Source organism: Pelobates fuscus, chromosome 2 (assembly GCF_036172605.1).
Source record: "Pelobates fuscus isolate aPelFus1 chromosome 2, aPelFus1.pri, whole genome shotgun sequence".
Taxonomy (NCBI): Eukaryota; Metazoa; Chordata; class Amphibia; order Anura; family Pelobatidae; genus Pelobates; species Pelobates fuscus.
The window spans coordinates 344,861,306-344,886,338 of NC_086318.1; the positions used below are offsets into that span (position 1 = coordinate 344,861,306).

Below are 25,033 nucleotides of genomic sequence, written 5' to 3' on the forward strand. Positions count from 1 at the left end.
AGCCGAAGTGACTCCGTGGATACATCACTCCAGGGTTAAACCAGCAGCAGTCGATTCTTGGCAAGTTACAGCAGATCCAGAGAATCCCTGCAAGATCCGGTTGAAACGCACTACTCAGTCGGAGTAACGAGGAACTATTGTGGATTACAAATTTTATTGTTACAGGGATTTGGTGCGTGAGTGAGAAGGCCATAATAAAGCCTGTCCGCTTACCAACACATAGTATATAAGCCAGGAAAGTCTCGAAGGGACACCTGTGAAGACGAGCAGAACTCCATTCCCTGCAGCCCTTACATCCTGGAAGCTAAGGTGCCTTCGCACGGACGAAGACTGAGGATGACGGCGAAAGATGTGTTTTTAATAGTGTTTATTTATGTGTGTTTTTATATTCAGGAAGGTAGAGGTACCGACACTCCTAGCTGTGAGGTATGCATTAAGACTACGAGAACAGGTAACCATATTTCCCAAACCCTAATTTGGCATTCACAATACGAGTGTAAAGGAGATGTATCGAGATGTAGATACCTAAATATAGACTATAGTGTGTGCCATTTAGGAGTAGGAGAACCTAAGTGCTTCAGTCCAGAGTATCAACCTCGTACAATTTGGTTGACTCTCAGGAATGGAGATCCTCAGGGGACCCTAATTAATAAGACGGTGTTAGAATCTGTACATTCTTCGGGTGTTCTGCTATTTGATGCATGTAAGGCGATATCAAGTGGTAGAAAGCCGTGGAATGTATGTGGGGATCTTAGATGGGAGAGGACGTATGGATCTAACGATAAATATATTTGTCCCAGTAGTAAAAATAAATATGTGAGTCCTAGATGCCCAAATAGAGAGTATAACTTTTGCCCATATTGGTCTTGTGTGGGGTGGGCGACTTGGGGACAGACAGTAGACAAAGACATGATAGTGACTAAGTTGCCGACTAGCCCATATTGTAAGTCTATGGAATGCAACCCAGTCCATATACTTATAAATAACCCCGATAAGTTCTTAGATAAGTATGGCAATTTATTTGGGTTTCAGATATACGGGACGGGTTTAGATCCTGGGACAATATTGTTTATAGGGATAGAGACTGATACGGTATCCTCCCAAACTCATCAAGTATACCATTCCTTTTATGAAGAGATGAGTATAGATAATAAGATCCCCCATAATGCTAAAAACCTGTTCATCGATTTAGCTGAAAGTATTGCCGGTAGTCTTAATGTTACCAACTGCTATGTGTGTGGAGGTACTAACATGGGAGACCAATGGCCTTGGGAAGCAAAGGAGGTAATGTCCGGTTCTGAGGCAGTTGACCAACTAATATCTACACAAGCCGATTATCATATGAGTGTTAGAGGTAAATCTGAGTGGAGATTAAAGACCTCCATCATAGGTTATGTTTGCATAGCAAGGAAAGGAATAATGTATAATACTTCTGTAGGAGAATTAACTTGTCTAGGGCAAAAAGCTTATGATGATGATACAAAGAATACTACTTGGTGGTCGGCTTCAAATATCTCAGAACCATCTAACCCGTTTGCTAGATACGCCAATTTAAAGGATGTGTGGTTTGACCTATCCATCACATCTACCTGGAGAGCCCCAGCAAATTTGTACTGGATCTGTGGTAAGAAAGCCTATTCGGAGCTGCCACAGGACTGGGAAGGGGCATGTGTGTTGGGTATGCTCAAACCATCCTTCTTCTTGTTACCGATTGAAACAGGTGAGACTTTAGGTGTTAAAGTGTATGATGTGAATCATAGGAAGAAAAGGGGACCCATAGAGATAGGCGCCTGGGAAGATAATGAATGGCCTCCCCAGCGTATTATAGATTATTATGGGCCAGCCACGTGGGCAGAAGATGGTACCTTTGGTTATAGAACCCCTATTTATATGCTCAACCGCATTATAAGATTTCAGGCGGTGGTTGAGATTATCACTAACGAAACATCACAAGCGCTCAATCTCCTAGCGAAGCATAATACTAGGATGAGGACAGCAGTATACCAGAATAGATTAGCCTTGGATTACCTTTTGGCAGTAGAGGGAGGTGTATGTGGGAAGTTTAACCTAAGCAATTGCTGTCTTCAAATAGATGACGAAGGGCAAGCAATAGCTGAGCTTACTAGCCATATGGTTAAACTAGCGCATGTGCCTACTCAGGTATGGAAAGGGTACAATCCAAGTAGTTGGTTTGGTAGCTGGTATGAGTGGTTTGGAGGGCTTAAGGCAGTGGTAGGTGGAGTCCTACTGATTTTAATGTTGTGTCTACTCCTACCGTGTCTTATACCCTTAGTAGTTAGGTCTGTGCAAAGCCTGATAGAAAATATAGCAGAGAGGAAGGCTGCTGCACAGATAATGGCGATATATAAGTATAAGGCTCTAGACCAAGGAGAACCAATGCAGGAAGATGAATGTTGAAGATTCACATCATAAGATAAGTCTGGTCTGGTTCAAGGTAACTTGCGGTGTAAGCAAAACTAAGGTTAAGTGATGCCTCAAGTAATTGTAAAATATCAAGAGGCATCAAAGGGGGGAATGTGGTGGAATCTCGGTAAAAATAAATTTAGTAGGCCGAGATTACCACGTGGCATGTGTACGTGCATATGCTGACGTATCGATCAGTTGGTTGCACGTGGCAAGATACGATCAGTAGTGTACGGAGCATGTGCAAGAATACAGGATATAGTATTCCCCTCCTCCATTGTGCTGGACAGGCCATGCGGTCAAACAGGAAGTTAATTCTTATTTGTGTTGATTGGTTAAGAGAATGTGCGGGTGGAGCTTAATATGGGAGGAGTTATATGCCTATATAAGGAGCCTGCACTATTGTCCGGGGCTCAGAACTTGTGGTATTTTGGTGACGCTAGTCCCTCTGAGTCCCGATCGGTGATCCAATAAAGAATCTCTTCCTTCCTGAAGAAACCTGTGTCCATCTCTCTGTGCTTGGCTTCCGTCAGTTTCTCCGGTATCAACATGTCATCTGAATCAGTACTTTCTTATGATTTAACTCGGGCATTTTTAGTTCTTTTTAAAGAAATCCAAAATACTTAAATGTCACTAGCCATTGTTTTCTAATTTTAAAATCTGCCCAGTAACTCATTAAGTTTTATGAAAATATTTACTAAAATCCAGCAAAACAAAAGTGTTTTTATTGATATATTGAATAATACTGCAGTAGTCTACATCATAAATTGTGTGTGGGCATAATTAGCTGCCTAATATGTATGTGTGTTAAAGTTTGAGGCTACTAATATGTGTATATAAGAGTGGCTAAATGGCTAGTTATGTGTGTTTTGTTTAATACTGCATGGATTAGGCTCATTGCTTTAAAACATTTTAAAGGTAAAATTTCCCCAAAACAATGATTTGCTCAATGGGATAATGCCCCAAATAAAAATGACATGATTCTTTTTGAATGCAAGTTTCTTCTAGACCTAACTGATTACTTGGGACCTGTACTTCTGGGCCCTATTTACAACCCCCTAGTTTCTTTTTGACAATCACAGACCACAAAAAAAATGAAATGTAATTTACCTGAATTTCATCAAGAAGTGCCCTGGCTTGTTGTAATGGTATTGGAATACTACCCAGTTCAGCGACCGGTTGGTAAGACATCTCCACCAACCACTTTCTCAGTTTCTCAGCCATCTCTCTGTATCTCTGCCACTGACGTATTTGGCTATCAATTATCCCTCTCCTCTGCTGAGTCCGACGAATCACCCCTTGCCACTGGCTACTGAGTAAGGCTAGTTGCTGGTTAAAGTCATCCCTGTGAAACATATATGAGAAAATTTGTGACACCAATTCCTTATAATTCCTTACTGAGCATGCAGTGATACAATATTGTGACTGAAGAGACATAGACATCACACATACACAAACACAAAAATATGTTTGAGAGGAAAATTTGCCAAAATACAGTACCAGTCATCAACTTGTCCTTGTTCCAGTAGACGCTGACCATCTGCAATTATCGAATGTAAAATCTGTTGGCGGCTGAACATTTCAGCTTGAAATAGCTGGAAATGGGAAATTTAAAAAATGATTTTTAACACTCACACCATGGCCAGTGCTTTAAAAAACACATTTGCATGCTGTCGAATGGAGACAAGCACAGCCAAGATACATTTTTCGTTTACTAACGCCTCCATTTAAACCTCTACTCTAATCTCTCTGTAGTTGACCTATTCAAAACTGCTTACAAAACATTCTTCATAGACACTTATATGAATGCTTTAAAGATTAATAATTGTTACACTGCCCAACCTGTATTTCAGGTAATATATATATTTATAAACATATATAAAAACCAATACATACAGTGGTAAAGGGCATTGTATTGGTAGGAGAGGCTATTGAGGCTGAAGTACTCAGTTGAGGCTGAAGTACATTGAGTTCAACGTCATGTTCCTTTGGTCAGTAGTGAAAGGGCATATGAGTCCTTCATTAGTAAAATCTGTTCCATGCAGTATGATCACCTCTAAGCATTGCCTAAACCAGGGGTGCACGAACGTTAGATCCCCTGATGTTCTAGAACTACAAATCCCATGACGCTTTGCATTACCCTAGAATGCCTTTAGAATAACAAAGCAGCATGGAAGCTGTAGAATGCCTTTAGAATAACAAAGCATCATGGGACTGATAGTTTTAAAACCTATTGAACACCCCTGGCCTAAACAGTGCCGATCTTATTGTCTTCTTTTCTGGGGTTGGCATTGAGATAGAATACGGAGGTGAATTTTATAACCTTGTTCATCAGTGTTGTAGATTGATGCAGAAGCAATATATGGGTGCTTGTTGGGTCATGAAAGGGTGAGCACAGTGAGAAGTATGAAGAGAGAAATGGCAGATGCTTGGTGTGACTTCTTATTATATAATGGGATGGGAGTTTGCCCATAAAGTGTCAATACATAGGGACAGATAAGCATAACATAATTAGCTTTGAGGGAATATGTGCAAATGCCTATTCAGAAATGCTAGTTGTGCTTTTATTACTAGGTTGTTGCTTGGCCTATGCAGGTTCAAATACCAATTGCCAACAATGTTGAAGATATAAACAAGAGTTGTGGGTCTTCAGCCAATCAGAAAGATGTATTTATACGTACCTCGTGTGCTCGTTGCTGTTCTAACAGGCTCTGGTAATTGCCTGAAATCTCCACTACAAGTTTTTGCTCTGTCTGAATTAGAAACTCCATCCAGGTCTCACATTTCTCCAGGAAAGTCTGGTGTTGCAGCAAGAAAGACTGTAACTTGCTGTATTGGGACACGAAAACGGTAATATTACAAGTGCTGCTCTTATTTCTAAATCATATAATATTCAGTGTTTCATTGTATAAACAGGATCATTTCCTTTGAATGCAAACTAGACAGGCTAAATGGTGTAATTAAAATGTCTTCAAACTGCAGAAGAGAACTAATTAAAATAAAAAAATCAAATACATAACAAATAAGTAGTTCATAGGTTCTAATAATGAAAAAAATATTTTAGTCAGTAGGTATATTTTAAGAACATATACATGTAAATATATATTTAAGAGTGCAATACATTATTTTATGATAAAAAAAAGGTTGTTTTGCAGACTTGCACAATGCTTTTAACCAATGTTTGTCTATGCTATTTTATCAATCTGTACAGAAATATACCAACAACCAGAGGGCTAACCGGCTTGACTCAAGTCTATATTGATCACATTTTAAAAATCCTTAAATATCTTTGAACAAAATAGGCACATGTAAGGGCTATGCTATTGCAGGAACAAATTGTCTCCTATTTGCCTCTCTGGGCACTTACCTTTGTGTGTTTGGGTTAAAGTGTTATCTTAAATATTTCTATATACACCCGTTTACAGATGAAAAAAATATTTTGTATCTGTTTTTAAAAAAAAAAATAATAATAAATTAAAAAAAATATATATATATATATATATTTTTTTTTTTTTCAGAAAGTTTGAATGGTAATTCTCTCTGGGTGCAAATACTAATATAATGTGATATGAACACAGAGACTGAAAAATTTATACTAAACTCACAATAAAAACATATGGCTAAAAATAATGTCCTTACCTGAAGCGTTCTGTAGTCTGTGATGAGATCATAGTCCAGTTCCTGTTCAATGTCTGCATGTGTTTGATTTCATTATCATTCAGAGGTAGTCTATACCCTAACTCATTGAGGCGATCTAGGTCTCCAGCCATACTGCTAAACTTTAACATCTGCCTCTGTACATGAAAAATAAGTTTATATTTGTCAGAAAAAAAATCACATGCACAATGCAACCGGCAGTCCATTCCATAATTCACTAAAATATTTTTTTTTATGTTTTTAGTTATATATGTCATTATTAAGCACCATTCCACTATTATTCACCATTCCAGGAAGAATTACAGGCATTATTCACCAGTCCAGGTAGAATTATAGACTTCTAAATGTGTACACAAATGTCTCATTCACGAGCACGCAGTAAACAATTCTCAGAATTCATATGTATATTGAAAAAACAAAAAACATTCAGACACACTAGTGCAGATATCACATAATTGTGAACACTATTGCGCTCACCTCCCACTCCTGCATACACGCATGCTAGGTTCTGTTTTTTTTGTAATGAAAACACAATTGATATTATAATAAACCGGCACTTATTTTTCCTGCACTCTGGTCTGAAAAGAGAAACAAAAATACTCTGCTGCGACCTCCCTCCTGCACTGCACTGGAACCAACATTTTTTAAAAGTACAGTGCTGTAGCAAGGTGGCAGTGAATCACACTGCAGGAATTCGGTGCAGTCTCATAAAGACACACACATGCATACTGTTTGCATTATGATGGCATTTTGGGAACGTGTATGCTCATGATTGCAGAAGCTAAAAACGTCACCCACCTTGAGCTCTTCCATTCGTTCTTGTATTGTTGAGAGATCTGAAGATCGGTTGGGATCCTGTCCATTTAATACCTCTCCTGCTTCTACAATCCAAGTCTCAAGATCTCTAAGGCTAGTTACAAATGTCTCATAATCTAGAACCCCAGCCTGGAAGTTAAAAATATATACTTAAAATGACATGTTCTACAAAAAAATAAATTTTAAGTATTTAAGTATTTAAGCAAATTAACTTCCGTGTGATTCATTGAAACAAAAACAAAAAAAGAAAAATAAATCAATGTACAGTAATTCAGAGGTCAGAATAATGAAAATATGTATTACATTAAAATTTAAATAATGCAGATAAAATTCTGGCTGTGCAGACCTGGAGTATGGCCTGTTGTCTGTAGAGTGCCTGCTCCAGGACTATCAGGCGTTGGTTCAGAGCGAGGTGGTCAGATAAGATAGTTGCAGCTGCAGATGAGTCCACCTGTTGTTTAAGCTGATCTCCCATCTCATGGAGAACAATTAGGGAATCTTTAGCAGCAGTCAATCCTTGTATTAGAACCTGTTGAAAAAAAGACATCAGTCATCACATCATTTTTTTATTTATTGAAAAATTAGAACAATTTTACAGTACAATTATAATTATGGAAATATGTCCTTCATTCCGCTAGATTCCATTTTCCTTTCAGCCAGAACCTGCATTATTTTTAAAAAAAGCTCTCAAGCTAGAATAAGACTTCTTCCTTTGACTGTAGTCAGCTGTAATGTTCCATTCCAGAATCCCTATAAAAATACATCTAAAAAGAAACATCTCTGGTGACAATGTAAACAGCTATAGTATTTGTAAATGCTGGTGGTGGGCATTTCCAGGATCTTCTGTGAGTTGTAAAACAAAGAAACAATACGCTTTTAAACCATGCAGACAGTAAATTAATAACTTTTGCTATAATTAAAAATGGAGTTTTCCAAATAGTGTAACATTCCATAAAATGAATCAAAAGCAAATCTATTTTTCTTAAACTCACACTGCAATCATTGATCCATGTAGATATCTCCTCATCTCCTATGTCCTTATTGCAAGCCACCTTAAGCAGATGATTGCCTAGATCCTCCTGCTGTTGGACTGTGGATGTGCATTGAATGGAGTAATCTTTGTATCTCTGCCATAGCTGGAGTAGAGCTTTGCTTGAATGCAGCTGTTCTGTTATCTCCTCAAGTAAATTATTCCATCTGTCAATGGATATTGATTATTTTTTGGATCTATATATAACTTCCATATGATATATCCAACAACACGTTGAGCAGTAGTGCAATAACTATAAATAACCAGAAACCCCATTCTTTATTCAGACGTTACCTTGTAGTGATGTCCTTTAAAGTGTTCCTGAGGGTTTCCACCACAGCTGGGACACATTCTTTCACAAGTGTGTTGGTAACAGAACCAAACTTTTCCAAGCTGGTCTCTTGTTTCTCCAACTCATCTTGCAAGTTCTAACAACACATGGCACAAGGTCAGTCAACAAGTGAGAAAGATGCTGTAGTAATTCAAGATTGCTATATAGTAGAATTCTATACAGATAATATGCCACGTTGTCGCTCACTCTCAATACTACAGGCTCACACAAAGATAATACTGCTTTTGTTGATTTCAATTACTAATACTCGTTTTAAAAAGACAACCACTCACCAGCTTATTTGAATGCAAAAATACAATGTGGTTTTGTGAAAGCATGCAAAAGCATCTAAGTCCCATTATGTATTATGCACTTCATCACTTGGGCCATATTACTTCTGATATTAAACACATTAAACACTCAACACATCTCAAAACCATCTATGATTTGAAACCTTTGGCACATTACAGCAGACTAAACCAGCTTTATAATTTGATATTTCAACTTCATTTTACGCTGACAGTTTCATGTCCCAGTTACATATGAATTACATATTTGTTCTGATTGCATACTAGAACTAACTTAGGCCTATTTAATTTGCACACCTGAAGATGGTCTACTTGAACCTTGACGGCTTCCATGGATCCAGTCAACAACCTGTAGCGGGACAACGAATATCTAACTTCCATAAGGTAGCTGTTCAGTTCTTCATAACCATTCTTGTATTGGCTCCACTGATCAAGTACTGATTGTAACAATGCCTTTAGCTGGCCCACCTAAAAAAACAATTAAGACATAAAACAAAACCGACTTTCTCCTTATATCCTCCTTTCCAGATGAATGAAAAAAGAAAGGGTTAGATTTTTGGCGACTGCTTCAATTCAGTCCCCTATTTTGTTTTATTTACACTGTAAATGATAATAGCTGGATCAAAAGCAAACTACATTTGAAGTGCTTTGTTGGCAATGCACATTTTATTCAATGAAAGGAGAAATGCAATGAATTAACCATAAGAGGATATAATAACATTTGATCTTAGATGTTGTAGAATCATGGGTTGAAAAGTACTGTTGATGCGTGGCACTGAAAATCTAGCAATGTAAATAAGACAGAATTTTGTAATTTTTCAAGGGTTGATAAACAAAGTAGAATTATTGTGAATAAATCTATACGTACATCACTACTAATACTAAATCATATTAATAACAAAAACAAAATATAAAAAGATCAAAAGACATTTATATTTCAACTTTTTATTTGTTGGGGCATATGTTCTTTGCCGTGTATGGTTATGAAAGATTCATTATGGGCCCATTTATTGCTTAAACAATCTTCGTAGGAATGTATGTGTTTTTGGTGAAGTGTATATATCATAGGTTATACAGATAATACTGTATTAAACAAATAATTAATGTCCATGTCATAATCAATACAAGTCTAACCAATTTTCAAGCAAATACATATGTTGTTTGCTATTCCCTTTTATTTATGTTCCCTAACAAGACATTATATCAGTGCTTTAGTTGTGGATGCTTCACCAAAGGCATTTAGATTATTCTTAATAATGTGTATCTACCATACAAGACATGCCTCTTAACCCTCCCACTATTTAATTCCAGTACAATTAGATAAATGTATTAATTGATGAGAGATTTAAGAGTAAAACGTGAATTGCTCATATTTCGTTTAAACCAGCAATGCTGTCTGAAATAAAATCAGGAGAACTCACCGTGTGATCCAAATTAGCCCAGAAACGGCTAAGGTCGCGAAGTGTTTCCATGACAACAGCGGTTACTTTTTCTTTCTTACTTTGGATCAGTGAAAGCCCACTCTGTTCCACCTTTTCAACATCCTTTTCTTTTGCTTTTACAAGCTCTTCCAGTTCCTAAAGAAGAACAAGTGATGTTTGTAAAAAAAAAAAAAAAAATGCAGTTCATTACGGTTTCCCAACAAGAATTAATAGAGAGTACAACTTCTAACAAAAGTATTCAGCAAAAGGCATCCATGAGATACTGGAAGTAGAATGTACATTGCAAATAATTACAAATTTCCGTTGTTTTAAAAATGAATTGTATTTATTATCAGGTGTGTCATGTAACATTCAGTCAGTACATTGGCAGACGTTGTTTTTATTTATTTATTAATTTACTAATTTGCTTCCCTACAGGCTGGTAATCATTCCTAGAGTATGGTGAGGGTGAGTGAGGCTTTATCGACTACATTGCATTCTGTAAAATGCTTAAAAAGTGAAAATGTACACACTCAATACTGGTATTCAAGTGATTAATCAATATGGATACATCAATACAACTAATAATACTTTAATACCATGAAACTGTAGGAGTAATAAATAATTGTACAACGCTGCGGAATTTGTTGGCGCTTTATAAATAATATTAATAATAATAATGATAATGATAATTTGGGGTGGAGATCTGATCTAGACCCTGCTCTAATAAACATTACCTGGCAATCTTTTAGGCTGTTCAGAACTGAAGCTTGATCTCCAATGCTTTGTTGCTTTTTCAGATTTTGCTCTTGCTTTTCGAACCAGGATTTGAGAGTTTGGACGTTATTTCCATATTCTGTCCAGGACTCCAGCATTCCTTCTAGTAACTGAATCTGTTTGACAAAATTAAAATAATATTGTAACGTAAATATGACATATGTTGAAGACTTTATGAAGAGTGTTTTTTTTTTTATTTAGAATGGACAGGATTTTTAAGAGAAACATGCTTTATCCATTCGGAGGAGAAATTCTGACCTTATGTATTACTGAATTATATTATTAGAATATAACAATATAACTATTAAAAATGTAATAATATAAATATTATTATTTCATTAACTTACGGTACAGTTTTGATAACATTTCAAGTTTTAAATAAACATTCAATGAAGAGGATATCTTAAAACATATCTTCTAAAACCAATCTCAGGAACCACAGTTAGTCCAGTTAATTGATAAAGCCATTTGAAAAGATCTGGTAATTTAAAAATCCAGCACAAATAGAGGTCTTTTTTGGTATTTGTATGTAGTATCAACTTTATTATTGTCTTTAGGAGTGTTTCCTTGTTCCTTGTACCATCTCAAATAATTAGAAACTACTGTATTTCACTACATTTCATAATGATATAGTCTCTGCTACAATATTTTGCCAATTATGCATGTGAAAAAAGTACAATCAATTCAAGATTCCCTAAACTGCACAACTGGCAATGGATATAATTGAAACAATAAAATTATGCAGATGACACAAAAGCAGGTAAAATAATACAGTCTGAACATGATATAACTTCTCACAGGTATTTGGATAAATTTAAGGGACAGGGAAGGCAAGTGGTAGATGCGATTCAACACAATAAGGAATCCACACGCAATTAATATATTAAAGGGGAATGAAGAATCCACAAGCAAGTTATATATTAAAGGGGTTGAGTCAGTGATAACTTTAAATGAAAAGGACTTGGGAACAATTAAAGATAACAAACTGGGCAACTGTGTGCAATGACAGTCTGCCATTGCAAAAGCTAGTAAGGTGCTGTCATGCAAAAGATTGATTCATTAAATCTTAAAAATAGAATTACTCCTCTTCATAAATCAATGTTAATGCCCCACATGAAATTACGTGATGTAATTTTGGGCACCAGTTTTAAAGCAAAAATATTGTAAAACTAAAGAAATTGCTGAGGCGAGCTACAAAATGTACAAAGGGGATGGAAAACATTGGTTATGCAGAAAAACAAAAAAAAAACTACATTTCTTTATTTTAGAAAAAAGGTATCTCGGAGGGGAAGTAATAGCACTGTACAAATATACACTTCTAGATGCTAACATGTTCGTAATATGCAACAGACGAGAGTTTATCCATTGAGATTGTGAAATTCTCTACCAAAGAAGTTGTCAAATTCTGTAAATATTTTTATTTTATTTTAAAAGGGCCTTGTTTGTTTTTTGGAAAAACAAAATATTCAGGGATATAATTAATATTATATATGAACAGGTTGTTGAACCAAGGAGAAATGTAATTGCTGTCATTATGCAGTAAATAAGGATTTGTTTTCCCTTTTTGGGAAATAATTAGGTATTGCGTCAAATAAATATTTGCCTTCTTTTGCATCAACAGTGTAAAAAGATTTGTTTCAAGGGTTGAACTTTGCAGATTTGAGTATTTGTCTAGCAAGATAACCACGTAACTATGCATGAATTGAAAAATTCTACCAATGCTATATATTTGGAACACTTCTACTTGTTTAGATTTTTAAATCACCTTCTCTGTTATCAGGGCCTGTAGGATTTGCCAACGTCTGTTCATAGCTCCAAGTTTCTCTGCGAAATCAGTCTTGTCACTTCGTTTGCTCTCCACGTCTTGGCTACTAATCTGCAGTACTGACTGATTGACGAAGTCCACGGTCAACTGCTTGCAATTCAAGTCAATCTTGAATCCCTAATACAAAGCGGCAATACAGATTGTTAATATGTGTGTACCGGAACAAAAGGGTATATGATCTCTGTCATGGTCTGACTAATGTATCACACACATTATAATATGGCTTCTGGTTATAACAAGAAAAATGGTTTAAATTAGTTAATAGGTTCACATCATTTTCTAAGTTATTGGCTGCTCTAATAAGTATAATGTGCATATTTAGGTAGTTATTGATCTATGTGTGCTACTTAACTAAAATGTATCAAAAGTTACATAAATGTTATGAATTTAATTGATATCATGAAATTATTATATTATTAATAAAATAAAAAATACTTTTTTTAAGGGAAACGCAACATTTAAAAATACATACTTTGAAATACATATACTTACTCATTGCAACAAAAAAAAAATAGCATCTACTAAAATTGCACAAATATTTTCTAAGCTCTAAAAACTTACCTTTCATTAGCTGAAGAACTGGTCCCTGCAGCTAATGAGAAAGATTCACCCCCCTTTCTGATCAGCACTTACATCACTGCTAAAGCTGAGTATTGTCTAACATAGGGTTAGTCATCGAAATTGGTGGTTTTCTTGAGATTTAGGTATGCATACTTTAATGCATACTTTATGGTAGGGGCAAGTATCCCTCCGCACTGAAGATGCAATCTACATCTCCCCCGAAGATGGGCTCTGTTACATCCGTAGACTTTCTGTGTGTTTGTAGATCTGCAATCATTCTACAGTTGTATTATCTAAGATAGCATGATCTATGTATGAGCCGTTACTACAGACATTTCTTTATTATTCACTCTCTTACTATGAGACACTACTAGTCAGCTTAATTATTATTTTATCTTCGATTAGTTGTTGGAAAATTTTTATTTTAGGTTTTTGTTGACACAATTCAGTTTCTGTCCATATATCTTTTGTTTGTTAACTCTGGTGGTTCTATTGAATTCAAAAGTCCATTCATTTCACGTGATTCTCTATTACATGACATATGTCCCTATTTTGCGAATCTTGCTCTAGTTTACACCTGTATAGATTTGGTATCAGATGTTTCTTAATTCATATAAACATTGTATTGAAATTCTTTGCTACTAAGACTTTCAGAGGCAACAATCCATTAACAGCAATATATCTTTATTATGTATTAAACTGTAAAAATTGGCTAGGCTTGCCAAATCAATTTCCATGTCATTTACACTGATTTATATTCTTCTATCATGTATCGTTAGACTCATTCTAATATCTATGCTTAATAAATGTTATGTTTTAGATTGCTTCTACCATCTCTAGGAAATTACTAGTTTTTTCTTGTGTTGTGAATATTTTACTACATCTCCCATGATGCTTTTCCCGCATTACAGCATTATGGTTGTAAGAGAAGTATAGGATGTAGTCCACAACACAAGGAGTGCCGAAGGTTGCCTACTTTGACTTTAACCCCTTAAGGACACATGACATGTCTGACATGTCATAATTCCCTTTTATTCCAGAAGTTTGGTCCTTAAGGGGTTAAAGTTTTATTACTTCAGGTAGTTTTATGTTTCTGTGGTGACTTGCTATATAAAGCTATTGTGGACTAAAATTCTAATCAAGTTCAGCTTATCCTGGGTAACATTGAATATAATTATATTCCTTTCAAATAATTTTTATTGCATTTTAAAATATATAACAATTTAAAAAAAACATTTTTTTTTTTTAGAGAAATAGATTACAATATGGGGGAAATAACAATAATAATAATATATACATCCATAATATATAGAAAAGATAACAATATATACACCGATATTATGCATATATTTTGAGTTCAAACATAAAAGCTGATATGAAACCACACGTATTCGTATAGAAGATGACAATGAAAAAGAAAAAATGTAGAATAATAATAATAACAATAACTAAAAACAAATACAGGTTGTTTGACCGGGGGACATCACCTCCGATTGTATTTCTTTACTATGTCCTCTTACCACATTGCCAATAAATAATGTAATTTAATATATTTTATAGTTTTTTTTGCCTAAAATGTATTCACATCTTTTGTTTTCTATTGTTAAATGTAAAACTTCTTTAATGTATGGGACATTTGATGAAGTCCAATATTTCGGTATTAAAGAATTAGCTGCAATCAATAAATGAATTAGTATAAACAATTTGTTTTTGGATACATTTCAGAGAGATATTTTGAATAGGCAAATTTCAGGGGTTTAGTTTATAATTGAATCTGTGATTGTATTAATAATTTCATGAATTGAGTTCCAATATTGTTTTATTAATAGGCATGTCCCAAAAAATATGGCCTAAGGACCCCACTTGTCCACAATGCCTCCAACATTTATTTGAATTTGATCATTTAAATTTGAATAATTTTAAGGGGGTTCAGTATCATCTAAATAATAATTTGTAATGGTATTCATAATGAGACCGGCTGTGTAGTACCTTTAAATGATAAAATAAAACCATTCTAATTGCCCAGACCAAAGTCCAGGGATAAGTCCCCTTCCCAATGTAACATGAAATCTGACTTCTCATTGTTATTATTTTCAAAGGTCGAATAAAAAATAGATATAGTATGTTTCCTTCCCGGATCCAAAAAGTACATTTTTTTCTATAGGTGATAACAATATTTTTCTCTGATTCAGATCCAGGTTGGAAACATCAAATTTTAAACTAACCCAATCAATTAGTTTTTTTGTGAATTGGGGCAAGCTGTTGAGCAAGTGTACATCCCAGTACATCAAGGACAGGCAACTTCTTGTATTCAATTTAATAGGACATAAATTCCCAACAGAGTGGCTTGCTTTTTTTTTTACTCTGGCTGCTGCACCTAGGCAACACTGACATAATAAACACAAAAAAAAATAATGCTTTAGTTTTTTTCAATTAATTAAAATTAATTCAATTAATTCGATTTTTAGGCACATGACATTCAATTAGTCCAGCAGGTATGCCAATTTTCTGTATACAAGCTTAAAGAGACACTATAGGCACCAAAACAACTTTATCTTAATGAAGCAGTTTTGGTGTATACATCATGCTTCTGCAGTCTCACTATTCAATTCTCTGCCATTTAGGAGTTAGGTCACTTTGTTTACATAGCCCTAGTCACACCTCCCTGCATGTGACTTGCACAGTCTATCTCAGAAAAGGAAGTAGTTACACAGCTGAAACTGAAGGACAGACTCTTTGCCCCAGAAACACTACATGAAGCTGCAGTGGTTCTAGTGCCTAAAGTGTTTATTAAAGTCTGACTATTTCTAGCGAAACTGGGAAAATGTGTAAGCTATCTTCAAGAACATACCAAATATTGTAGCACTGACAGCATTTTCTTACTTACCTTATATGTAAAATATATATAGATGGCAGAGGAGTATAGCTGATAATGGAATATCCCGTAAAGAAGCTGCTTTCATTACTACGATAAGCGATTGCTTTTGTACAATTGTCTTATAGAGGTGTGGGCTTTACACACTCTGTTGCTTTTCTGTCACATATTACCTTAGATGTCACTTAAGATGTCAAACATCTATAGTTCACTAAAATGAAAATCTATTACCTTATATAGTTCACTAAAATGATTATTCTGTGATTACCTTATATTTTCGGAGGTACTCCTGAATAGCTTCACAGCCTATGACATTTCCAATATTCTCTTCATCCTCTTTGATCACATTTTCCATCAGAGATATCCATGTCATAACTTCTGTAATGGCATGGCGTGAAGGCAACTTATCCATTTGAAGCTGACAAGCAAGAAAAGTGTATATATATTAAATGTATTGCAACAAATATTAAAGAGGTTTTATGCTTTTATATACACAAATGATCATCTTAGAAACAATACAATGTTTGCATAACTGGAAGCCAATCTGTTTGATTTACATCTAACGTCATGTAGGACACTGAGAGTACAACCGCAGCTCAGATCATGCCATATCGTTCTGCCACTGTTCCCAAGAAACTTTTGAAGAGTATAATTATGATGCATGTTGTACTATTTTGTGTTTTCATGTATTTTTAATTCTACATTTCTACTTTATTATTTTGTGATTTAAGAAAACACACTTGCTCTGTATAGTGCTTAAATTACAACTGTCACCAGTTTTTTATTTATTTTTTATTTTATTCTAAGAATTCTTGCACCATGTAATAAAAAGATACGATTTTGTTTAAAAGAAGCATATGTAAAAATACCTGAAAATCTTGCCTGTACTGTCAGAGAGCACTTGATCACTCTGCCATATTCATACACATGAGATAGAATGCGACGGTTAGGTTTCTGCTTTTGCATTTGGATTTTGTAAATATGAGAATTTCCAATGCTGTCAGAATTCGTCCAGAATTCGGGCCAGGTAGACGACACAGGGCGATGGCTGATGACATCACTGTTCTGTGGGATCTTCCTCAGTCTGACACAAAGTGTATGAATATGGCAGAGGGATCTACATATAGAATGTGACGGCAGATAAGAACCATTCGGCCCATCTAGTCTGCCCAGTTTTCTAAATACTTTCATTAGTCCCTGGCCTTATCTTATAGTTAGGATAGCCTTATGCCTATCCCACGCATGCTTAAACTCCTTTACTGTGTTAACCTCTACCACTTCAGCTGGAAGGCTATTCCATGCATCCACTACCCTCTCAGTAAAGTAATACTTCCTGATATTATTTTTAAACCTTTGTCCCTCTAATTTAAGACTATGTCCTCTTGTTGTGGTAGTTTTTCTTCTTTTAAATATAGTCTCCTCCTTTACTGTGTTGATTCCCTTTATGTATTTAAATGTTTCTATCATATCCCCCCTGTCTCGTCTTTCCTCCAAGCTATACATGTTAAGATCCTTTAACCTTTCCTGGTAAGTTTTATCCTGCAATCCATGAACCAGTTTAGTAGCCCTTCTTTGAACTCTCTCTAAGGTATCAATATCCTTCTGAAGATAGGGTCTCCAGTACTGTGTACAGTACTCCAAGTGAGGTCTCACCAGTGTTCTGTACAATGGCATGAGCACTTCCCTCTTTCTACTGCTAATACCTCTCCCTATACAACCAAGCATTCTGCTAGCATTTCCTGCTGCTCTATTACATTGTCTGCCTACCTTTAAGTCATCAGAAATAATCACCCCTAAATCCCTTTCCTCAGATGTTGAGGTTAGGACTCTATCAAATATTTTGTACTCTACCCTTGGGTTTTTACGTCCAAGATGCATTATCTTGCACTTATCCACATTAAATGTCAGTTGCCACAACTCTGACCATTTTTCTAGTTTATCTAAATCATTTTCCATTTGGCTTATCCCTCCTGGAACATCAACCCTGTTACATATCTTAGTATCATCCGCAAAAAGACACACCTTACCATCAAGACCTTCTGCAATATCACTAATAAAAATATTAAAGAGAATGGGTCCAAGTACAGATCCCTGAGGTACCCCACTGGTGACAAGCCCAAGCTTCGAATATACTCCATTGACTACAACCCTCTGTTGCCTGTCACTCAGCCACTGCCTTACCCATTCAACAATATTGGAATCCAAACTCAAAGATTGTAGTTTATTGATAAGCCTTCTATGTGCAACAGTGTCAAAAGCCTTACTGAAATCTAGGTAAGCAATGACTACTGCACCACCCTGATCTATAATTTTAGTTACCCAATCAAAAAAATCAATAAGATTAGTTTGGCATGATCTCCCTGAAGTAAACCCATGTTGTCTCTGGTCTTGAAATCCATGTGTTTTTAGATGTTCAACAATCCTATCCTTTAACATGGTTTCCATCACTTTCCCCACTACTGAAGTAAGGCTTACTGGCCTATAGTTGCCCAACTCCTCCCTATTACCTTTCTTGTGAATGGGCACAACATTCGCTAACTTCCAATCTTCTTGGACTACTCCTGTTATCAATGATTGGTTAAATAAATCTTTTAATGGTTTTGCTAGTACACCACTAAGCTCTTTTAATAGCTTTGGATGTATTCCATCAGGTCCCATTGACTTATTTGTCTTTACTTTTGACAGTTGAAATAGAACCTCTTCCTCTGTAAACTCACGTGTAATAAATGACTCATTTATCCTTTTTCTTAACTGAGGTCCCTTTCCTTCATTTTCATCTGTAAATACCGAACAAAAATATTCATTGAGGCAGTCAGCTAGACCTTTATCCTCATCTACATACATCCCTTCTTTTGTTTTTAATCTAACTAATCCTTGTTTTACTTTTCTTTTCTCATTTATGTATCTAAAAAAAGTTTTGTCCCCCTTTTTTACTGACTGTGCTATTTTCTCTTCTGTGTGGGATTTGGAAGCTCTTATAACTTGCTTAGCCTCTTTCTGCCTAATCTTATAGGTCATTCTGTCTTCCTCACTCTGGTTTTTTTTATAATTACTAAATGCTAACTTTTTGTTTTTTACTATTTTGGCCACATCTGCGGAGTACCACAGTGGTTTCTTGAATTTTTTGCTTTTACTGACAAGCCTAATGCAATTTTCTGTTGCCTTCAGTAGTGCAACTTTTAAATAATCCCATTTCTTTTGGACTCCATATAAATTGCTCCAGTCTGATAATGACTCCTTTACACATATTCTAATTTTAGAAAAGTCTGTTTTTCTAAAGTCTAAAACTTTTGTTTTTGTGTGGTGTGACTCAGTCACTGTTCTTATATTAAACCACACTGACTGATGATCACTGGATCCTAAACTTTCACCTACAGTAATATCTGATACCAAATCTCCATTTGTTAACACTAAATCTAGTATGGCCTCTTTACGAGTTGGCTCCTCAACGACTTGTTTTAGAGACAATCCCAGTAGGGAGTTTAGAATATGTGTGCTCCTGGCACAAGTAGCTATTTTTGTTTTCCAATTCACATCAGGAAGATTACAGTCACCCATGATGATAACTTCCCCCTTCATTGTCATTTTAGCTATTTCTTCAACTAGTAGATTATCTAACTCTTCAATTTGTCCCGGGGGCCTATAAATCACACCTACACGAGTTACTGTGTGATTACCAAATTCTAACGTAACCCAAACGGACTCTATGTTCGCCTCACTAACCTTTATTAGGCTAGATTTTATGCTATCCTTTACATACAGGGCCACCCCTCCCCCTTTCTTGCCTTCCCTGTCTTTTCTATATAAAGAGTACCCTGGTATTGCTATGTCCCAGTCATTTTTCTCATTATACCATGTCTCAGTAACAGCGACTAAATCTACACTATCAGTTGCCATTATTGCCACAAGTTCATGGATCTTATTCCCTAAACTGCGAGCATTTGTAGACATGACTCTAAGCTTATCATTTTTTAACACACTTGCTACAGGCACCTTCTGTCCTTGTTTTGGGGGACAATTGGATTGATGTTTTATCACCCTCATCTAGGGTCCCGAGTAAGTAGGGGCCATATTTCCAGGTATTTTTACATATACTAAATTAAAAAAAATGCCATATCTTTTTCATTACATGCTGCAAGGATTCTTATAATAAAAAAAAAAAATGCTAGTGATAGTTGTCCTTTAAGAGGATTAACAAATCCAGCAGCATATCACCATGGCAACACAATAATAGGCTCCTACTCTTGCCAAAAAAAAATTGCTTTCTTACTAATAAAACTTCTCAGAGGTTACTTCTGAACAGTATCTTGACTGACAGCTAGGAGCAATTCTTTAAGGTTTAAAGGGAAGAGTGGAAATTCATTGACATTTGCTAAACCTTAACATTTTTCAAATAGCTTCTAATTATGAAAAACACCTAAAGTGAAATGATTAAGAAAACCATGTTTTTTTTTTTGCGTGTGTATTTTCTTACCTGGTGTAGTTTCTCTTGTACTACTGGGATGTGTGTGAGAAGCTCTGTCCACTGATTGTCTATTTGTGCCAGTTCTGATCGGAGGGTGGATGTCTCTACTTTTTTCAGTCGAAGCAGTTGGTTCCCGGTGCTCAGAACCGATGATTTCAGTGATGACTTAGCGTCAACTTCTTTTGAGAATTCCTGGCAAAACATTGAGAGCAAATAAGAGTAGCGCAATAAAAATGGAATATGTTATGATATTGAGTATTGGGAATTAGTAACTGGAAGATATATGATCACTACTTTTTTGGATCAACCTTTACTGTAGTCTGTAGATAAAACTGATATTCATCAGATTAATATTTATCTCTAGTGATAAAAAAACAGCCGCGAATAGCAAGAAATAAAAATAATAAGTTATCCATACTTTCTATGAAGTGTTTAAAGCAGTATCAACATATCATATTTTCCTTTTGTATTAGTCTGTTCATATTGTAGTGTCTTTTTCCCCAACAATACAGCAATACAGCATTTGTTGGCTATTTATAAATGCCAGTAACAATAACAAAAGTAATGTTCATCTTAGTAAAAGGTTTTATCTCTAGCTATTACAATGTGTAATTAATTATTAGAATAGAAACATAGAAACACAGAAAGTGATGGCAGATAAGAATCATTCGGCCCATCTACTAACTAGTCGTGCTTAACCTTCAGACTGACTGTGCACAAGCTATGTTTGTATATTACTAAAAGGAGCACTATAGTGCCAAGAAAACAAACTCGTTTCCCTGGCACTATAGGGTTATTAGTTTCCCCTCCCCCCCCTCCTCTTCAGGGCCCCCTCCCACTGGGCTGAAGGTGTTAAAACCCCTTCAGCCACTTGCCTTAATCCAGCGCTGGGCTCCCTCGGCGCTGGTGAACTCACCCCCCTGCCGATGTCAGTTCCGAATGCGCATGCGCGGCTAGAGCCGCGCGCGCATTCAAACCACCCATATGAAAGCATTACTCAATGCTTTCCTATGGACATCACCGTGTCCTCAATGCGATTTTCGCATTGAGGATCGCGGAAGCAGCCTCTAGTGGCTATCCGGGTGAGACCCACTAGAGGCTGGATTAACCCTGCAGTGTAAACATAGCAGTTTGTCTCTGAAACTGCTATGTTTACACTGCAGGGTTAAAACTAGGGGGACCTGGCACCCAAACCATTTTTTTGAGCTGAAGTGGTCTGGGTGCCAATATTGGTCCTTTAAAGTATTTACCCATCTCTTTATCAATACTAAGGTGAAGCAATGAACAAATTGCATACTATTTTTAAATTGAGTATACATACTAGGAAAGCATTGAGGTGATCTCGAACAGTTTCCAAGTCCTGAGGGACAGTCACAGACTGCTGAGTCCAAAAGTCAAGTCGATCCATAGCAGATTTCAACCAGTGAAGAAGTTCTGCAGATTCATTCTTATATCTAGCAATAGATATGATACAGCATAATACAATATTCACATAAGTAAAACGATTTTGATATGGGTGTACTAATGCTTGTATAAAGACACTCCCTATCTCATTAATGTATACACTGTATAGTATACATATTAAACAAAACAAACAGAGGTTTTTTTATTATTATTACTGGAAATAAAACATGCAATATAGTCAATATACACATGTTTTCAAAATATATATTTTATTGGTTTGTGCTGTGCTCTTGCCAGATACCAACTAATTATGGTGCCAAACTGTTAGTTCACATAAACTACATCCCATCATACACAAAAGAGATTTAAACTCTAAATATCACTAAAATCATTAAAAGAAAAAAATTGCAATCTTTGGTATAGACTTAACAACGTTTTTTGCACAAAAAAAACAAATCAACATGTAAAAATTTTTTGTAATTTACAAACCTTGTCCAATGTTTGAGTATGTTCTCCAGTCGGCTGAGTTCCTTGGACACTCTGTTGGAGTTTTTTATCCAAACCTCCCCCAGCTGAGTCAAGAGTGCTTCCAGTTCTGAGCAACTAACAGATATCAAAAGTATTTTGCCATCTTCTAAAACTTGGTAAACTCTGGGCTGGTACTCAGTTAAGTTCAATTTAAAGCACTGAAAGAAGACAATAAACAAAATTATAATTTAAGTGATATTTCCAACAAACTATATCAGACAAAATGTAACATTTAAAAAAATAATAAAATCTAGATAGTTGAGGGCAAAGCCTGACAGCCATGCTGGCTAGTAGCTTTTAAAGCGCCCTCCCCAGAGAAATCTCAAGTTCAATACATTTTGCATAACTGACCAATTTGGGGAAACACGGTTGAGATGAATGACTAAGGTAATCTGCTACCAGGTGGAAGCCTGACAAGTGAGCCCTTGGAGCATATTTTGGCCCGGGTGGGGAAACAGCAGATCCCTCGCCAGATGCTCGACATCCCTAGCAGTGGAATTTGTTCTTGTGACTCCTGTTCATGTGAGGGTTACCTGGTCCCTACAACAGAGGCTGTCGACTGTTTGAGGGATGGCCTGCTGCTGTATGCAGGGGAGCACATCTATGGATAACAAGATCTGGTACTTACAGTTTAACTGGAGATCAGCGACAGATAGGTTGGAGACCTCGAGACCCGTACTGGTAAAATTAGCCACTCTAACCGACTCCATCCAGCAGTTTTGTCTACCTAGGTCGAAAGCCACCATGGGGTACCAACCCTTACACTACCAACACCCAAAGAGGGTAACTAAGAGCCAAAGTCAAAGATTAAGGCACCTAACACTGCTCTCCAGAGAAAAGAATCCGACTTTACCAAAGGCTGGGACTGTGGAGTTTATGTGCCAACACTTGATGCTGGGAGCTTGATGCTTCTGCCTTACCCAGTCTTGGAATAGGCTGTCTGTTTTGCTGAGGAAGCTGTTTGGCCCACAGTCTGGTCTTATTTCTCATCTTTTTTTTTTTCATTCTTATATTTTTTTGATCTGTGCCTCTGCAGTGCTGTTTTGCTCTGCAGAGTGACCGTATGGATTTCACAATGATTTAATTCTACATTCCATGTTATGCTTATTATCTTTTATTTTCATGCATACGTCTAACACCAGTAATTTGACTCCAGTACTCTAAATCACATAGCCAGTGCAGATACATAGATATGTTGTAATGTGTGTTTTATTCACTCATTCATTTTTTTTTTGTGTTGCATGCACTATATATTTTCCCCTAATGACTTACAAAAAAAAAAAGAGGTGACAATCTTTTATACACTTGTACAAAGTTTGTTTGACAGTTGTTTATGTATTTCATACCCTGTACTATGTGTGTTATCACACCTCAATACAATTTGGATTGTCAAAAAAAATATAGTCAGTTATCTAGTTTCATTTTATTTTAAAGGAACACAATAGTCACCTAAATTACTTTAGGTAAATAAAGCAGTTTTAGTGTATAGATCATTCCCCTGCAATTTCACTGCTCAATTCACTGTCATTTAGGAGTTAAATCACTTTGTTTCTGTTTATGCAGCCCTAGCCACACCTCCCCTGGCTATGATTGACAGAGCCTGCATGAAAAAAAAAAAACTGGTTTCACTTTCAAACAGATGTAATGTACCTTAAATAATTGTATCTCAATCTCTAAATTGAACTTTAATCACATACAGGAGGCTCTTGCATGGTCTAGCAAGCTATTAACATAGCAGGGAATAAGAAAATCTTAATTAAACAGAACTTGCAATAAAGAAAGCCTAAATAGGGCTCTCTTTACAGGAAGTGTTTATGGAAGGCTGTGCAAGTCACATGTAGGGAGGTGTGACTAGGGTTCATAAACAAAGGGATTTAACTCCTAAATTGCAGAGGATTGAGCAGTGAGGCTGCAGGGGCATGTTCTATACACCAAAACTGCTTCATTAAGCTAAAGTTGTTCAGGTGACTATAGTGTCCCTTTAAGCTACAATTCAGATTGCAAACGATATTATTAGTAGTTATCAGCCATTGGGGAAATTAAAAAGATAAACTAGACTACTATTTAATGTTAATTGTAGCATTGTTACATACATTGTCAATTTCCATTTAGTTCAAGAAATATTTTAAAGATTTTGATATACAGACACTTATTTCATTCTTGTTAGCTAAGGTGTATAAAGTGATGGAATTTTGCAAATACCTGGTACAGTTTAATTCGTTCTGTAAGCCTTTCCTCAGATTCCTCTACCAGTCCAACAGAAGGTATGTTATTCTCAATTGACTCCAACTGCTTGCTCAGATGTACATAGTTTTCATCAAAAAGTACCCAGGTCTAAAAAAAAAAAAAAATAGTTAAAAACAAGCAAGAAAATATAATTGAAGGCTATTAGAATTAGCTTAAATGTATGTGGGCTGTACACTACTTTGCTTGATGTTTGCTAACGAAAAAAGTCTGTAGTGGCTTCCATGCTTTTTTTTCAATCAACTTGTGTCTTTTGCCAAAAAAAAAAAGGGAAGGACAACTACATGGATGAGATGAAATTTTTTTTTTTTTTTTTTTTTTACAGATATTGCTTGACACGGAAAATCCACTAGATGTAAATACCATT

General features: G+C 35.9%; 1 protein-coding gene across 1 annotated transcript in view; it reads right to left on the bottom strand.

Moving 5' to 3' along the window:
- The window catches only part of SYNE1 (spectrin repeat containing nuclear envelope protein 1), a 389,325-nt gene that overhangs the window by 70,578 nt on the left and 293,714 nt on the right, over positions 1 to 25,033 (bottom strand). Inside the window, exons 106-122 of the mRNA XM_063443606.1 lie at positions 24,625 to 24,756; positions 22,384 to 22,580; positions 21,812 to 21,944; positions 20,500 to 20,682; positions 16,294 to 16,443; positions 12,530 to 12,706; positions 10,725 to 10,880; positions 9,988 to 10,143; positions 8,864 to 9,034; positions 8,222 to 8,355; positions 7,890 to 8,094; positions 7,244 to 7,426; positions 6,880 to 7,026; positions 6,064 to 6,218; positions 5,106 to 5,253; positions 3,925 to 4,019; positions 3,535 to 3,769 (exon numbers count right to left, since the gene is read on the bottom strand). Of these exons, the coding sequence (XP_063299676.1) occupies positions 3,535 to 3,769; positions 3,925 to 4,019; positions 5,106 to 5,253; positions 6,064 to 6,218; positions 6,880 to 7,026; positions 7,244 to 7,426; positions 7,890 to 8,094; positions 8,222 to 8,355; positions 8,864 to 9,034; positions 9,988 to 10,143; positions 10,725 to 10,880; positions 12,530 to 12,706; positions 16,294 to 16,443; positions 20,500 to 20,682; positions 21,812 to 21,944; positions 22,384 to 22,580; positions 24,625 to 24,756 (2,757 nt within the window). The remainder of the gene's footprint in view (positions 1 to 3,534; positions 3,770 to 3,924; positions 4,020 to 5,105; positions 5,254 to 6,063; positions 6,219 to 6,879; positions 7,027 to 7,243; positions 7,427 to 7,889; positions 8,095 to 8,221; positions 8,356 to 8,863; positions 9,035 to 9,987; positions 10,144 to 10,724; positions 10,881 to 12,529; positions 12,707 to 16,293; positions 16,444 to 20,499; positions 20,683 to 21,811; positions 21,945 to 22,383; positions 22,581 to 24,624; positions 24,757 to 25,033) is intronic.